This window comes from Anarhichas minor, unplaced genomic scaffold (genome assembly GCF_050575085.1).
Source record: "Anarhichas minor isolate MPS153535 unplaced genomic scaffold, ASM5057508v1 ptg000050l, whole genome shotgun sequence".
Lineage (NCBI taxonomy): Eukaryota > Metazoa > Chordata > Actinopteri > Perciformes > Anarhichadidae > Anarhichas > Anarhichas minor.
This window is the reverse complement of record NW_027466496.1, coordinates 1475296-1493620: the sequence shown is the minus strand read 5'-3', so window position 1 is coordinate 1493620 and position 18325 is coordinate 1475296. Positions and strand designations below refer to the sequence as shown.

Genomic DNA, 18325 nt, shown 5'->3' with positions numbered 1-18325 from the left:
TACAATATCTCCCTCTAAAATATAGTAGAGTAAAAGTATGGAGTACCAAAAATGTGACAAATGTAAATAAAGTACCTCACAATTGCACTTGAGTACAAAAAAATGTATCTACCAGGAGACAGAGATGCCTTTAGAATAACACAAGCACACTTTGCAGCACATTCCTATACAGACTTTAAAGATCAATATCAGACATTAGCAAAAACAAACTACAATGAGATGTCAAATAACAGCCGAGATCCCCAGACAGTGTGAGCGCGTTACCACTGATATGAGCGCTCTGCCGCCGTCTCGGTGCGCTGTGCTGCTCGAGCTTTGCCTCGCGCAATTACGCCTCCCGCGGAGCTCCGTGCGAGCGTTAAACGAAACATTAGCACCTCATTTAAAAAATAAAACAGGCCTTTCACAAGGACAGACAGCTCCCTGGGTAGTCTTATCATGCGCAAATTAGCCAATTTACCAAACCGTTCCCTCTCTCTCTCTCTCTCTCTCTCTCTCTCACACACACACACACACACACACACTATCATCTGCAGCTAGACGCATCCTCTCTCTGCCAGTGTTGTCACACTGAGGACTGAGTGTTAAAGGAAGTTACAAAACGGTGAACACAGAGTTCAGTCGTTGAGCAACATTAAGGAAATAGTAGGTTTTTACTTTTAACAGCGCGCGTCTGGTCTATACTTCATATGTCTCTATAATTACTTCATATTATTATGATTATGATGTTAAAAATGATACTTTTGCTATTTGAAATAGGTTTTGTGGGGGGGGGATTCATTACAGGGTTTATTATAGTTGCATATGATATGATAGTTTTAATGGAGCCATGGCTCTGGGCTTGACATGTTATCATGAACACGCTGCCTATAATCTGCACTTTTATGAAAATGTGTTATGAACGGAAAAAAAAAAGTATTTCGGTCTCTGGGGGGGGGGTGACATGATGCGCAATACTTTTCCGCACATGCAGCGTCCTGCAGCCCACTGTCACCGACAAGACACGCTGCTAAAACTACAGTGTGATGAGAATGTAGCAAATGCATCTTTTTAGGGTGAAACACTTGATGGACTGCTGGAAAGCACCGCCCTCCCTCCCCTCCCGCCGCTCTGTGATTGGAGGAGCGGCTCTGAGGGTGTGGCTTGTGATGCCTCTGGTATATATTGGCACCGCTTCGTCCCCCAGCCGTTGATTTGTATGGGAACCAGGGCTGAGGTGGGACAAGCCGACTGGATGTAGTCGCTGTGGTTTTTTCGGAGAAAGAAACGAGGCCCACCTTTTCCCGTTTGCAGCGATCGGACAGCAGCAGCACGTGGGTTGTTTTTTTAATATCAGACTGTCTGAGGATACTGAAAGCAGTTTCCAGAAGAAGGTGGATTCTCCTCTCAGCCATCTTGACTGCTCGCCGCCCTGAAGGCTGTATTCTCTCCTCCTCCTCCTCCTCTTCCTCCTCCTCCTCCTCCTCAGCTGAAAGTAAACACGGCTTGCACATTGCTTGCAACTCCGTGCAGGATCCCGAGAGAAGCGAGATGGGCTCGCTGCGCAACGTCTAACCGGACCGGAGGCGAAAGCAGACGGCGGAGAGGATTTATCGGTACCAGAGCAGAAGAAGGGGGGGGGACACGACGCGCCGGAGGGATGGACCTGTTTGGGGTTTACCTGCTCCTCTCGCTCGCTCTCCTGCCCCGATCCAGCTGCACCACGGCCAAGGAGATCACCTGCCAGGAGATAGCCGTGCCCCTGTGTAAGGGGATCGGCTACAACTACACCTACATGCCCAACCAGTTCAACCACGACACGCAGGACGAGGCTGGACTGGAGGTGCACCAGTTCTGGCCTCTGGTGGAGATCCAGTGTTCGCCGGACCTGAAGTTTTTCCTGTGCAGCATGTACACCCCGATCTGCCTGGAGGACTATAAGAAACCTCTGCCGCCGTGCCGGAGCGTGTGTGAGAGAGCCCGGGCTGGCTGCGCGCCCCTCATGAGGCAGTACGGCTTCCCCTGGCCAGACAGGATGAAGTGCGACCTGCTGCCGATGCAAGGCAACCCCGACACTCTGTGCATGGACTACAACAGAACCGACTCCACCACCGTGTCCCCCGTCCTCTCCAAACCCACCAACAACCCCTCCAAGGGTAACAGCCCCCCTAAAAATAAGCCGAGCCGACCCGGCGCGCCTGGGAAATACAAGCCGCCCGCCTCCCCGTGTGAGCCGGGGTGCAAGTGTTTGGAGCCCATGGTGCCGGTAAACACGGACCGTCACCCGCTCTACAACCGCGTCAAAACGGGACAGATCACCAACTGTGCCATGCCGTGCCACAACCCGTACTTTACGCACGACGAGAGAGCGTTCACCGCCTTTTGGATAGGACTCTGGTCCGTGTTGTGCTTCGTGTCAACTTTCGCCACCGTCGCCACTTTCCTCATCGACATGGAGCGGTTCAAGTATCCGGAGCGACCCATCATCTTCCTCTCCGCCTGTTACATGTTCGTGTCCGTCGGCTACATCGTCCGACTGATCGCCGGGCACGAGAAAGTGGCGTGCAACCGGGAGTTTGATCTGGAGCACATCCACTACGAGACCACCGGCCCGGCGCTCTGCACCGTGGTCTTCCTCCTCATCTACTTCTTCGGCATGGCCAGCTCCATCTGGTGGGTCATCCTGTCTCTGACCTGGTTCCTCGCGGCCGGGATGAAGTGGGGCAACGAGGCGATCGCCAGCTACTCCCAGTACTTCCACCTGGCCGCCTGGCTCATCCCCAGCATGAAGTCCATCGCGGTGCTGGCGCTGAGCTCCGTGGACGGGGACTCGGTGGCCGGCATCTGCTACGTGGGGAACCAGAACCTGGACAACCTGCGGGGCTTCGTGCTGGCCCCTCTGGTGATTTATTTATTCATCGGCACCATGTTCCTCCTGGCCGGGTTCGTGTCCCTGTTCCGGATCCGCAGCGTCATTAAGCAAGGCGGCACCAAGACGGACAAGCTGGAGAAGTTGATGATTCGGATCGGGATCTTCACGGTGCTCTACACGGTGCCGGCCACCATCATAGTCGCGTGCTACTTTTACGAGCAGCACAACCGGCAGAGCTGGGAGATCACGCACAACTGCTCCAACTGCTTGCTGGAGCGGGACCGCAGCAGCCCGGACTACGCCGTTTTCATGTTGAAGTACTTTATGTGCCTTCTGGTGGGCATCACGTCCGGGGTGTGGATCTGGTCCGGGAAAACGTTGGACTCGTGGAGGACTTTTTGTACCCGGTGCTGCTGGGGCAGCAAGGGCACCAGCGGCTCCATGTACAGCGACGTGAGCACCGGGCTGACGTGGAGGTCAGGCACGGCCAGCTCCGTGTCTTGCCCCAAGCAGATGCCATTATCCCAGGTTTGAATGAGGGATGGGGGGGGGGGGGGGCAGCTTATGAGGACTGCTAATTGTTTGGGAGATAACCCATCACTCCCTGTCTTAAGCAATTTGCATAGTAATGAACTGCTGCTGAGGTGACCCCCCCCCCCCCCCCCCCCTTCCCTCTCTCTCATTCCCCCAAACATCCACACACCTCTGTGGGGAGAGCTGGCTGAAACAATGTCCCTGGCATTCACACAGGTTCGATTCCTCCCTGTTTGTATGGATTAGAGGTGCACACAAACCTTTGGCACAACTCGCCATATAGAGAGACAGGTTTGCTCCTAAGTAGCTTCACACAAAGAGCATCTGGGTCCTCAATGCCGTTTTTTACCTACACAGTGCCAGTTAACATTGTATCATCCAATCACATCAAAGATGGTTTAAATTAAGCCTTAATAGTGCCCAAGTGTTGTTGTTTTTACGGGTCGTTCATTTTGTAATTTTTTTAAAAATGTATTTATATAAAAGTTCTGTAAGAAGAAAGAAAAACCGTGTACATTTGTGTATAAAAGAAAACTTTATAAGCTATTGTAAATATGTACAAAGTGTAGATGTCTCTTTTTGTGAGAAAAGCAAATATGAGCTTTATTTTGACAATAAAACATTTTTTTGATAAATCTCAACTTCCTGTGAACATTTGCAGTGTTTCTTCCCCCCCCCCCCCCCCCCACCCCAATGTGCCAAGGAGGTTGTCAAGGCAGATTGTTTTGTGGTGTGGTCACCGTGTTGACGACGGCGGCTTTCTGAGAGCCCCCTCGGCTAAAAAGGAAGCCCTTTTTTTAACCATCAGAGACCGGTAATTAGAGGCAGGGGTTGAGTTGGAGCATCTCCATAATTGTTGAAGGCCTCTTCACATGCCTGCCGAAGCCCGCTTCTTTCTTAATTTAGCAAAAGAGGGAGTGGGTGAATGGGGGTATAAATGCAGGGAAGGGACCCTTTTCATCTGCAGAAACTTTGATCTTTCTTTTTTTAACAGCCGAGAATAAAGGTGGTGTGTATTAGGAGTGTCTGTCTGATGTGCCAAGGTTCCCCCTAAACGTCCCCATTTGGATGCTTTGATGGACGTCCCTACAATTGAAAGAGCATTTTGGAACCCCCTTCGCTTTTCTGGGTTTGTCAGAGCTGAAACCTGCCAGAGCCCCTGCGTCTTGTGTTTAGTTTTTTTCTTCTTCTTCTTCTTCTCTTTTTTTTCGCAGGGCCTGAATTGAAACATCTTCTCCCTCGGCTCAAGCTGTGTCAGCGAGTGCAGGGGCCTTGACATGAATGATATTGAAATAGCAATGAAAGCCCCACAGGTGGTCTGTTCACATGATCTCACATCTTAGGGCCCCCTAATCGAGGCCTTTTTTTTTGTCGCTACAAATGTATCTGGTTCGGTCCCAATTAACCCAATGCGCTGGCATAAGATGATACACTGTAACCCAGCGAAGAAATGCTTTTGATTTGCAGGTCAATGGTGACAGTGGGCTTTGTAGTGACTGCTTTGTTACTGCTTTATTCCTTTACACTCAGACTGTAGACGTGCACCTCCAAAAAAAAAAAAAAAAAGATTCTTTTTCAGACATGCATCTGTTGGGAGTGTAAATCAGCCACATAAATCTTGCATCAGCGCTGTCAGCAAAAGATGGAATTTGTAACAAAACGTTTCTAAAGATCAAAAAAGAGCGGCTTCTTGAGCATTCCGTGTGGCTCATCAACAGTTCTGAGTGTTTGTGTAAAGTTTGTACGGATCAAGTTTGGGAGAAATCTTCATTTAAAAAAAAAGAAATGTAAATATTGCACTGCTGTCTGTTTGGTAAAGATCTAGCACGCAGGTTCATTCTCTGTATCATTTGCGGTTATAGTTCCATCAAATAGCCTTCACTGCTGCAGCTTGTGTGTTTTTTCTGGTGTTTACCTCAAAAACCTCAGTGAGCGTGTGCAGCGACACTGATGTGCAGCCCCACCAAGTGGTAGAAGCAGAACTGCACACCTCCACACGCCTCCTCGTTTAGCTCTTGATTCGGAGTGTTTAGACGAGGTCTCGGCTCCCAAACTAACACAGAAGTAAGTGTGTGCTGATAACTTTGACGTTCCTATACTCATGTACTCACACACACAACAAGGAAAAGTTCATGACTGGATGGATTCAGAAAGAAAACAATGAAATGTTCTCATGTTAGTGTGATCCACACACACGTTGGTGTGATAAGTGGGAAGGACAGTGAGCAAGAAAAACAGAGATGGCAACATCAAAGCTGTTCTAAATGTGTAAACTTCTATAACGTTTGGAGAAATGATCGATCAAATAATCAGCGACTATTTTAATAGATTTATCATTTCAGCCATTTGTCAAACAGAAAAAATGGAAAAAAAGACACACAATAAAATATTCCCTTGTGTCAGCGTCTCAGATATGAGCACTGGCTTCTTTAATTAATCATCATATTAAAGGAAGTGGGATATTTTGGGAGTTTTTAAAAACCAGACATTTGAAAGTGGGATGGATATTTTGTTTTCACTATTTTTGACTTTCATAGACGAAACCATTCAAAACAGAATCAATTCATCTTGTATTTGAGTTACATAAGAATAATTAATTATAGCGCCTCCATAGATGAGTAGCACTTAAAATCACGCATTTATGTCCAAAATGGCATTGATGTCATAACAGTGAGGGAAATATATTATCTAAGCTACTGGCTTGATTTAGGGCTTTTTGTGTGGACATAACCGTATAGTCTGCTGAAGCCAGACCTGAACAATCCCACTTAAACTTGACTGAAAGTTACAATTCAATTTATTTAGTGTAGCCCAAAATCACACATTTGCCTCAGAGGGCTTTACAATCTGTAAACATACAACATCCTCTGTCCCGGGACCCTCACATCGGTACAGGAAGAACTCCCCCAATAAACCTTTAACAGGGGGGGAAAAAAAGGAGGAAAACCTTAGAGAGCAACAGAAGAGGGATCCCTCTCACAGGATGGACAGAAGTGTGATAGATGTCATGTGTACAGAATGAATAACAGAGTTACAACACATTCAATGCATATGACAGAAATGATTCATATAATGAGTATTAAGCAGAATAATAATGGAACAATTACAACTACTAGTAATAACAATATAGCAATGTGACTACTACTACTAATGAGAGTACCAGTGGGTGTCAGGCAGACCTGTGAGGTTTCTATGGATCTTTGTACTATTAGCTTCTTTATACAACGCTTCTCAAGTTGCCCACTTTTAATGAGATCTTTATGACCGAAGTTAAAGGTTAGGACCGCTGTTAACACCATTTATTAGACATTTTAAAACAGACAGTCACCGCTAAACACATAACCCTGGCTCCACAAACCAACTGTCCAGCCACTTAAAGCGGCGTGTCCTGGCTCGACCGTTACATGCACACACATTGTAATTAACCGGTAACGGCCCGTTTCCTCCACAAGGGTCACCGACCCAATTCGCTGCAGTGTACAGGAGAAAGTATGAGAGTGCCATTAGGGTAACTTTCACACAGACAGGGTCGGCCTTCTCAGAACGGCTGGGTTTTAACGGGTAATAGTCCAGGTCATGACTTTATGGTTCAGTTTAATTAACTATAGGTAGTATTTTATGGACATGCCTGATCTGATCTCATCAGGGCTTGTTCATGGCCCCGGAACAAACAATTGTTTTCACCGGGCCTCATCGGTGCCACATCGATGGTGGCTCCATCCTAAACAACTCTGGTAATAAATAAATCCCTCCGACCCGAGCATGAATCCAGAAGACCATCTGCCAAGCAGCCGATTGAATTGTCTCCTTCCCCCGTATATAAATGTTAAAGCCTCATTTGTGGCGTCGGGAGGAACGTTCTGACACGGCCCAACATTAAATATTAATGGCAGTGTTTGATGGGAGGCAAACACAGAGGGGAGTAGGGAGGATGATAGGCAGGCCATGCCTGATAATACTATTGATCATTATGATACATCTGGGAGAAGGTTGTTTATTTTTAACTCTTAATGCACGAGACGTGACTTCAAAAGGGTATTAAGAATAAAATGTGCCCCAAAAAAGTCAAATGTAATGTTTCCTTTACAGATTCTTGTAGCTGTGGACATTAACAGCGTGTACATCAAAATGTAAAGCCCCCTCATGTGATTAGGATTTATAAATATGCCAGTTACTATCAGTCCTCTTTATTTTCCAGATTACATCAGTGGAAGATAAACAATAGCACTAAAAAGTTTCCGTGAGTGCATTCTTCCATGCATGGAGCATAACAGTGACCTCGGGTTTCTGTGACCCATTTCCATTCGTGTTGGAGCTCCTGACCTCCAGCTCAGGCACACTGGCCACTTGAGACGGCAGATGTTGGAAAATAGAGGGGTTCAGGCTCTGTGGTTACAGTTTTTAGGGGACTCGGACGTCATCGACGCTCTTGCAGATTAGGTTTAAAAAAAAATGTAAAAAAAAAAAAAATGAGCCAGTGATGCAGTTTTTAACCAATAAATGCTTCACTTTAGCGCCATGACTGAGCCTCACAGAGATATCAGCAGAAGTTGCCGGCTCCCTGTTGGCACAGCAACAATGCCCCTGTGGTTTAGTAGTCCTTACAGTGCCCCCCTGCTGCCTCTTCCAATCCAAGGGCCCCCCCACCTCCACACACACAGCGGCAGAACACTGTGTTCCCTCAGTCCTTCACTGACATGTACACAAAAGGAAAACTTCTTTCATCTGAAGCGCTGAGTGTTTTGCCAGATTCACTCTGGGCTCGGTCGTATTGGGGGGGGGGGGGGGTGACGTGTCGGTTCTGATAATAAATAAATAGCAGCAGAACAATCGGAGGATGAGCGAGAGCGATGCTGCTGTTTATAGTAATAGAGGGGCGATGCTACTGAGATTAACACACAATATGACCAAACCTTTAGCATTTCAAATATTATTTATTGAAAACAGTAGTTCCTTGCAATTTTGGAAAGATTTTGGAAAATATGCTGAAAGTCACATGTAATATGAGGCAAGAGGACAAATCGTTTATCGTTATTATGCTGGAAAATGAGTGTCACACCACACCTGGTACACAGGCAAAGTTCAGTTCGCTCTATCAAACTGAATATAATGTTCAGCCAAGATATCAGAATTTGTTGAAAATATAAATTCCATTTACAGTGTACTACTCCATGTTGCATGCATCCCTCCAATCAGTCTGATGAAACAAAGTGGCCCACTATCACTAACTTAACTAATGTTTTCCCCATAAAGCAGCCTGTTCTGTACTGCAGAAACTTTATTATATGAAACACCCGGTTCTGTCCACTTGAGGGAGCCATGAACCAGACGTAGTCTCTTCTCTCACAGCTCTGACTGGACAGCATCAGATAGAACTTATTGAATTTAAGAAAATATCGTTTTCATTGTATTTGTTGTATCGTTACTGAGCACTACTGCGTGTCCCTGAGTTGGACCTTCATGCGGTAGGGTTTAGGGGACAGAGTGACCCCGTAGACAGGGGTGTAGTCTGGCTGTCCTGCATCCTCCGGCCAGACAAACTTGAACCTCCTCAGCAGAGTCACCACGATGAGGAAGAGCTCTATACGAGCCAGACCATCTCCGAGACACATACGGGGACCTGAGACATTTAAAAAAAAATTGCATTTCTCCCAGCATGCCCCTCCCTTCTGAGCTGTGTCTAATACAGGAAGTGATAACGTGTTGTACAGTTTCTGGTGGCTGGCAGTGCTCACAGAGACCGGTTGGATGCTTTCCTATCATGTGTAGTGTGCTGCGTAGATTGCTGGGCCCTATTCTTAATCGTAATATTGTGACCTCTTCTCCCCTATATCTTACACTGCTCACTTTACTCTGAATTGAATGTAGGTGTCTCCCCCTCGTCTCCTGGTCCCAATGTTGTTGCCATACTTTGTTGATATTTTTCCTGATGATGCTCTTTCCCTCTGCTTTGGATAACTTGATACATACGTCTACTTTGATTTCCTTTAGTGCTTGTTTGGCTAGTTTGTCCACTTTATCATTTCCTCTGATACCTACATCCATATAAATACAACTTCAGTGCCTCGTTCTTTTGCTCTAGACTTGATTTGACATTATTTTTAGTAACAGATCTTGTCAAGTATTGGACTTCAGACTAACGAGTGCAGACATGGAGTCACTGCAAATAAGGACTTTGCCTGGTCTGTGTTGTTCAACCCACTCTAGGACTGTATACACAGCTAAAAAATTCGAAGTGCGTTTAAATATTTCAAATTTGTGACTAGGAACTGCAACAGCAGATCCTGTACTGTCTGCAGCTGGATCTTTTGATCCATCGGTAAAAACATGCACATGCTCTGGGTATATATTATCTGTGTACTCATAGAACTCACTCACTAAATCAGTATTTTTACGTCTTACCTTAATTTGCAGCAACTCCATGTCCACCTCTGGTTCTTTAAGCATCCACACAGGAGTTATTGGCCTAACGACAGTAGGGCAAAGCTCTATATCAGAGACTCCTAGGCGTCTTGCTGTTGCTTCTCCTATCCAGCCAAAGCTTGTCTTTGGTACTTTATGTCTTTCCCAAAATGCCTGTAATACTTTGACTGCGAAATGCAGTTTAAGTGCCTCCCACTGGTCCAAAATGTGTGAAACCGCTGGTTCAATGGAGAGCTAACGTGTGGCACACACCTTGGTTATTTGTTAGGGTTTCTCCCCACAGTTGATGGTCTCATATATGGCCTTGTAGGCCTCCCTGCGCTTTGGAGACATTGAAAACCAGTTATAAGTCTCCCGTACCAAGTACTCCACACTACGGGGGATGGTGTCATTGGAAGCATGACTTACAGCAAGCTGCAGAGAGTGACACACACAGCGAATAAGAACCAGCTCTTTGAGGCCATACTCCTCCTTCAGCACTTTATGGACCCCATTGTTAATCCCCGTCATAACGGAGGCATTGTCAGGCCCTATCCCCAGGAGTCCCTTCTCCAGGAAAGCCACAACAGCTCGGGCTATAGATCTGACATCTCCTCCCTCCAACTCAACAAGCCCCAGAAATGTTGAGACAATTGTGTGTTTGGTGTTATTAAAAAGTACCTTATCACAACCCCCAGATACTTAGAAACACTTACATCTGTGGACTCATCGAGGAGGAGGCTGAAACGCTGGTCACCCACATCTGTGACCAACTTTTTTAGAAAGTACGGTGCTAGAATTAATCATTAATCATCATTAATCATTTCCGTGCACTTTGTCCTGTGTGCATTTTGAAGTGAGTAGCAGCGGTGGAGTCTGAGAAAGCAGCTTTACATGCTTCCCCAATGTGATCACATGCCAGCATGGAACAGTGTTCAGCAATAGCTAATGCCATGGTGGCTTCAGCCTTTTTTGCTGAGTCAAATTAAAAAAACAAAATGTTTAAAAAGGTGTCTCTACCTGATTTATTGAAGGAAAGTGTCATATTCACATGTGAAAATCTGTGTTGGAGGTGTTGGATTTAATATATTGCAGCATGTCACATTTTGCGTCACTGGAGGGCAGCATGATTTCAAGCTACGGTATTGGTGATGCAACTGCAGCATACTGGATCAAACAAGAGCAGTTACAATCAAGTGCTTTGAAAAGTAACACAATCTTCACTGTCAGACAAAAGTCAATGAGACATAGAAACATAAGAGATCAAACTATCGGAGAATTTTTTAATTTATAAAGAAACAAACGTTACATAAAACAGCTGTATATAAATTCAATTGATATTGTATTGGAAGATAACTAAATTGTTTTGGGAATATGACTTTCATTAAGAATTAGGCACTGATGGTTTTCAATCAGAAATAAATCGCAATATAAAAGGAATTAATAGGTGAGCATAAAACATATAGATTATTACATTTTTGTACATCGGATACTACAACAAAAACATCACTTAATGCAACATATCATTTAGGAAGTCACTTAGTTATAGCTTCTTACATGAACAATAACCCAAAAGTTACACACTCTACCCAGACTTCACAAGTGTAACTGAGTCCATGTAGGAGGAGGTGCGGCACCATTAGACCTGCTGTGCCCCCCCCCCCGTGGTCACCCGTATGACAGTCAGGGTGCAGCCCTCAGTAGATAGGTGAGACTTGAGGCTAGGGAGCTTTTGTTGTCACCTACAAAGAGACCACAAGAGGAGGAAGATCAAGAGCTATCCATTTACACAGAGACCGGCCCCTCAGCTATAGAGCGGCAGGTGCAACTGTGAAGATTTACTGTGGGAGTCTCCTCGCACTCATCTGTGTTTGGTAGTCCAGAGATTTCAAGAAAATAGGCCGACAGGTTGCTAAAAACATTTCAGCAAAGGAAATTGTCAATTCAACGCTACAGCAACCCAACTGTACACAGTATACTGTCTGTGATCGACAAGTGTCACAGTGGGAGTGTCTGATCCACATTAATCTGAGCTTTGATCAAGGTGAAACCAAAGCCAGCGCAAGCAGGGAGGACATATCGGGCAACACTGCTCCTTTGCGGAGCTCCGCTGTGCTCTATTTCTAGTGACGGTGTATGTTGAGGCTTGTATTCCTCCTAAGCCCCGCGAGGCCCTGAAATAGAGTGACAAGCCGTCTCCATAAATACAGAGCCCCTATGGGGGAGCATAATTGCTTTGTGAGCCTATGTCGGCTTTCGGGTCCTTCATAGTGTCCTTCGCTTCTGACGGAGGAATCCTATTCCATTCCATGAGTCCGATAACACCACCCCAGCCAGATTATTTGCCTTTTCATTTGAGCCTGACCTACTTATTCCAAAAGGTCACCCAAACATCCAAGAACAGGACCTGAAGGCTAACCATGGCCTTTGACCCCAGTGACCCAAACACAAAAGAGATGGTGGTGTCATATAGAGTGAGGGGTGGGGTTATATATATATGGGACAGGTCAAGGCCTGTCTTTGTTTATGGACAGTGTGTCCGGGGAGGTGGGGGTAAAAGCTAACGAGGGAAGAAACAGGTGGGCTGCTCTCTTTTAGATCTTCTCAAGGTTGAGGTTTGTTACAGGACGCTGAAGGCCAGAGTGTGCTGTCATTCTTGACTCGTTTTGTTCAGAGAGTTCCTTTTCAGGACTTGAATTCTTGTCGCTTTCATCACTCAGCTCGCGCCTCTCAAAAGGCAACGTGATCTGATGGCGTGTTGAAATCACATCAAATCTGTGCCTCGCGGGTCTAAAGTGTCTTGTGAATGTATTGTCGTTGTGGATTCCCGTCAAGTGGCAGTGCAGTGTGCATTTTAAAATGGAGGTAGAGAGCTTGGCAGGATGTCGGCTCCATCAGTTGTTGCCACTGTGTAAGCCTGGGGTTATCTCTCTGTTCTTCACATTGCTTCCACACCCATTTGTCCCATCCGTGTGCTCCAAAATAACCTGGAAATAAAGCAATCCAACCCTCACACCCACTCGGATCTCTTCTCTTCATCATTGGCCTGTGGCTCTGCGCCGCTACCCAGCTCAACCAGCGTATACTGACCCACCCTTCTGGTACAAATCTTTGTGGAAACGTCTCCAAAGGGCCCTGCTGGCTCCCTGGGGGAAGACCCAAGGTCCCGCCTGGGTGGAGGTGGCGGTTTGAGTCGACCGCGTTTGCTGACACGGATTGATCTGGGTGTCCCCATTGGCTCTGGGGGGCAGAGAGCCACCTCGCTGCCATTCCTTTCCAGAGCTTCCTCTTGGGAAACAGAGTAGCCGTTGTTTCCGTTGGTGTTGCAGCTTGGGTGTCCTGGAGAGCGTGGAAGAGAGGAGCGCTCCAGGCAGGGTGGTTCCTGACCTAAAGCAAGACCTCCACAAGAGCCCTTGCTGCCTCGCCTTTTCCGGAAACTCCCCGTGTGACCAGCCTCTGCTTCTTGTTCGTGCTTAGCCGGTGAAGCGTTTGGGTCCATTCCTCTCGAGGCTCCCCTGCCTGAAAGGAAACACTGCTCTTCCTCATATATCTTCTCCACCACCATCATCTTGCTCTTGCTCTTCTGCCTCACCGAGCGCTTGATGGAGCAGATGAAATCCAGCACGTTTAGGAAAAGGGACAAAGCAGCCACGCCGAGCATGAAGTTGAGCATCACGGTCTTCTCGGTGGGCCTGGAGATGTAGCAGTCCACCTGGGTGGTGCACGGTGTGTGCTGGCACAGGAACCTCCTGGGGATGTAGAAACCAAACAGATAGTAGTGAGCTGCCCCAAACCCGGCCTCCAGCAACGTTCTGAACAACAGATGGAGGATGTAGGCTCCCGTGAAGCACCGGGCCCACCCTCGCTCAGCCATCTTGTCCACGGTGAGGCCATTCGAGACCTTGTGGACCACGTAGATGATGAAGATGAAGTAGGGGAGACACAAGGTGACGAGCTGCACCAGCCAGAAGCGGAAGAGAGAGATGGGAGAAAATAGATCGTAGCACACGTTGGCACATCCGGGCTGAATGGTGTTACACACGAATCGCTCCTGCTCGTCCTGGTAGAGAGGATAACCTGCCAAGAGGAGGATCAGGATACGGAGGAAGATCATCACAACGAGCCACACCTTCCCTGAAAAATAAGCACGTTGGTATCAAAAATGTGCTGATTTGACAAATCGACCTGCTTGAGATTTCACCTCGAGGTTTATAGATCTCTAGAACAGCCAACATACACTACACAAACATAACACAGAAACCAGTTACAGTGTCAGTGAGGCCAACTCACCCATCAAAGTGATGTTGTGGTTGACAGAGATAAAGATGACTTCAGAGGCACTTGATCCCGTCATGCTTGCAGTGCTCAAGGCCCTCCAAAATCTTCCAGTTTCAGGCCCCAAAGTAAACCCCTGCACCTCACTCCCTGTCCAGCCACTTCTCCCCTCCCCTCCTTACAAAGGGGCACATTAGCTTCCAGTAGCACAATAACCTCCAGGTTGACGGACATAAAGTTCCCTCAGCAGTCTGACTCTCTCTCTTTCTCCTAGAGGGATGATGTGCCAGGTTCCGGGAGGGAAAATCCAGCGTGATCCATTTGAGTCACCCAAATCTCAGAAAGACCCATGTAAATAGTCTGTCTCACCTCTTCCTCTGTTCCCTGCAGACAACGGTCTGTCCTCAGACAACAGAAGACGGGAGCGAGCCCCATTGTGGGTCTATTCTTAACACACTTCCAAAGGCACGTTGCCGTCCTGGCATTGCAGAGATATTTTGGTGCCGCCGGTCGTCCTTACAGGAGAGAAACAAGCCTCCGGGCTTACTCACTCGGAATTGCTGTATTAAGTTCTCAAGCACAATAGCAAACATGTTCAAACTGGCTGCTCCATAAACATACAAGCAGTTACTGCTGCATTTTCCAGTGATGAGTCAAGATAGCATGTAGATATGCAGAACCGTAGATTGGATTAGCTCTCATGAAATGTTAGTAGGATGTAAACTGTATTTTCCCACAGCTCGTGCCAGTGTATGATGTGATAAGCACCCACTGTATAGCCATTTAATATGGGTATGCAATTAAACTCTAATTATCAATCTGAAGTACAACAGGAGTTCAGATATGATCAAGGAACCAGATTTACACTTTTCTTTTATACAATGAGATTAATTCTACCTTTAATATAAGCTTCAACAAATGCTCATCGTGGTGCAGATCTCATTAAATGATTTTACAGAGGACATCAGTTCCTTTCACACATGCTGCATCCATCCTCGCTCATGGACAAGGTCTCTGGTGGGACACAGGGCTCAAGACATAATCACTACAGATCAATGGGCATTAGCACCCACACACTGACTCTCAGTGCGAATCCCACCCGGCTCATTTTGAATTGATAGCAAAGCCAAGATTTGGAATATATAATAGATTGTGTTAAAAAGTAGTGTGTGAAATCGAACTTTTGGCTGAATAGGGCATGAAGAAAAATCACTTGCATCTGCAATTAACGTACACGGGCGCTGTAGCGCTGACATTGCATATAAAGAGCAGTAGATGTGTGGCACTGAGAAAGTTTGAAAGGGGCGAAGAGTAAGTGAGGGCAGAGTTTTATTAGCTAAAGTATCTATCGGTTAAAAATAAACATAAGAAAGTCCAGAAAAAGCAAAGCCAAACCCCAACATGTCAGCCACAGCAAACTGCCAGCCTCACTCCCACTACAGAGGGGTGACTGAAGGCTGACCTCCCCAGACTCATTTAAACTGGAACGTACCATCGGTTCACGTGAGATGAGCTGAACAAGTGCAACCATTACAAAAATACCCAAAAAATAAATGACGAGTTCAAGTTACGTAGTCAAAGTAAGGTCAACATTTGAAGCTGTCTATTGGCACACTCAAGCTCACGCATAAGCATAACCAACTCTAATCAGGTGTCATCAATCGAACAGGTTTACCTGCCCAGTTACTGCTTATGGGATAATCAGGCACACCTGATTTCAATCTCACTGATTGAGCAGATGATCTGCACCAATACACAAAAAACATTTTATATTATATATTATATATATATATAAGTAATTATCACCTTCATGTTAAGTGTTCTCCAAACATATCCCCTGCTTTTATACAATTAACTAAATACATATTGTTTTAGTAGATTTGATCTTTGATAGATATTTTTGCTCATATTATTGGTTCTCCACTAGTATAGTTGATGCCATTTTTGTACAGATGTTATGTTTATAATGTTGCAGACCCAATGTCTTTCATTATATTATAAAAAATAAATAATGGACTGATCTGTACTCATTGTAACAAAAAGCAAGGCAGCAAGAACTCGTACTTATTTTGTGTCTCATCTGCTTCGACTCTTATCACAGATGCAAGCTGCATGAAAGTCAGAGGAAATGTAATAATAGTTTCCATAAAGCCGTAGTTTATTTTCAGAGAGGAATATCTGCCGTTCAGCTCATGGGGTACTGTGTCTGTACTAGAGTGTGAATGCCCTTCATGGCTGTGTCTGAGGCCATATTGGCAATATTAGAATTTCAACAATTACTCCACCTTCCATGCATACTAACTATCCCTCTCATTTCAGACCCTGCCATTCCCCACCTATCCAGCTGCTGCTACTTGGGCAATTTCCAGCCTCAGTCATTACCTGATCAGCCACCTCATCCCGCAGCTGTTCCCCATTTCCTCAATTAGCAATGTGTTGCGCCTGAAAAGTCTATCAATGCACAGGCGTGACACAAACATCCCAACAGAATTTCAGAAGGCTTTCATAAGCCAACCAACTGCAGCACAGTACACGATGAGGCTGATTTGATTTAACATTATGATGCAGATTGAGAAACAGTTAATGACATTTTTCTCTCTATCGGGGGTTCTGTCTCATTCACTGTTCATGATCTACTTCATCAACAAAGGAACACAGAAAACCCTTTGAGACTTTAAACAGAAATAAGATGTGTGATGGATATTCTTCTCTTTCCTTCAGCTCCCATTGAACACTGTAATGTCTTAAAGGAACAGTGCGTAGGATTTACTGGCAGAAATGGAATATAATATTAATTTCTATTTTTCATTGTCGTATTATCACCTGAACCGGAGAATCGTTGTGTTTTAGTTAGCTTAGAATGAGCCCTTCATTTATCTACATAGGGAGCGGGTCTTCTTCACAGAGTCCGCCAGGTTGCACCGCCATGTTTCTACAGTAGCCCAGAACGGACAAACCAAACACTGGCATCTAGAGAGAGCTTTCACGTTTTTTAAGTTACCTGAGGGCCACCGTAGTTCTCCGACCCGCTTGGAAAGGGAGTGGTGAGCAAAGGGGTATTTACCTGCATGCAATCTGAAACCTCACCACTAGATGCCACTAAATCCTACACACTGCTCCTTTAAGGGATCAAATGTGGTTTTGTCAGCTGCACTAAACAATATTTGTAAATGAACATGGGTCTAATGACAATGTGTAGTATAGGAGTCGTTCGGAAGGATGAGCAGACACTCGACCTTGCGGGTCCCATCAGCTCGAGGGAGCGCTTTAGCGTCTTTAAGCTAACTGTTTTGGTTTTCTGGCCAGCAACTTTACCATTTTGGTTGAGTCTCCCCGCTCTCATCAACCTCGTTTCCAATAGCTGCATGCAGGACGATGTTTTTACTGTTAACTACCTGCCCAGCACCAAACAGGAGACACACAAAGTTTGCAATTAGCTGGTGATCATTGTGGAGCACGTTTTGGTGGAGACCAAAACAGAGCAAGCGGGAGAGTGAATATTGGACTTCCATTTGGCCAGAAACGCATCTTCAAAAGAAGGCTAATGTTGCTCCGTGTCTGTTGGATGTGTGAATCGGCGACAGCGTGCTGAAATCAAAGTGGCTCACTACAAAATATTTTCAACAAAACATAACCTCCATTATTTCGTATATTGAGGTATATCAGTCTGCCTACCAAGGCTCTTAATGTGTGTTTTCTGGACAACGTTGCAAAGAGAATAAAGTTTGAAAGAAATAAGAGTGTGTAAGGTGTACGTGTGTATGATGTGGTTCTCTCACTGAAGTTCACAGTAGCTCTTCATAGCATTGAATTGACTTGTATGGCAATTACCAGAGCAGCGATTGAAATGCAAATCGAGGCTCACACGGAGGATTAAATGTGTCCCTCAGTGACAATGTGGCAGAGTGTAATCTCTGTTTTACCGCTTGCTCTAAGCCATTTGAATGGTTCTGTCTGACAGGAGAAACCCTGCTGAGTCACATCAGTTGTACAATACAGTACATATCGAAACATTCTGATGGCAGCGTGGAAAGCAAATGGGATAGCAGCGTGAGCGATGGTTTGAGATCTCGGGGTGAGCTTGTGCATTGGTCCTTCAGATCAAACAAGAGACACACGCTGGGTTTATTGCAAGGTTTTAAAGTTTAATTCTTGCACAGGTTTTTCGAAACATTGCTTCAGAGGAGAGGAATTGGGAGCAGTTTCTTTAATTAAATCATAGTGGAAAACGTAAAGAGAAAAGGACAGAACAGAGAGAGATCG

The 18325-nt window shown here is 45.8% G+C and overlaps 2 protein-coding genes across 2 annotated transcripts; one reads left to right on the top strand and one right to left on the bottom strand.

The window, feature by feature from the left end:
• The first annotated feature begins 1639 nt into the window (after nt 1-1639).
• On the top strand, nt 1640-3385 carry fzd8a (frizzled class receptor 8a). Its single transcript, XM_076112604.1, has one exon. It carries the CDS (start codon nt 1640-1642, stop codon nt 3383-3385), a length of 1746 nt encoding a protein of 581 aa, XP_075968719.1.
• A 9412-nt stretch (nt 3386-12797) lies between these two features.
• On the bottom strand, nt 12798-14141 carry gjd4 (gap junction protein delta 4). Its single transcript, XM_076112496.1, has 2 exons — nt 14078-14141; nt 12798-13921 (listed from the first exon to the last, which is right to left on the bottom strand). Exons 1-2 carry the CDS (start codon nt 14139-14141, stop codon nt 12798-12800), a joined length of 1188 nt encoding a protein of 395 aa, XP_075968611.1.
• Nucleotides 14142-18325: the final 4184 nt, after the last annotated feature.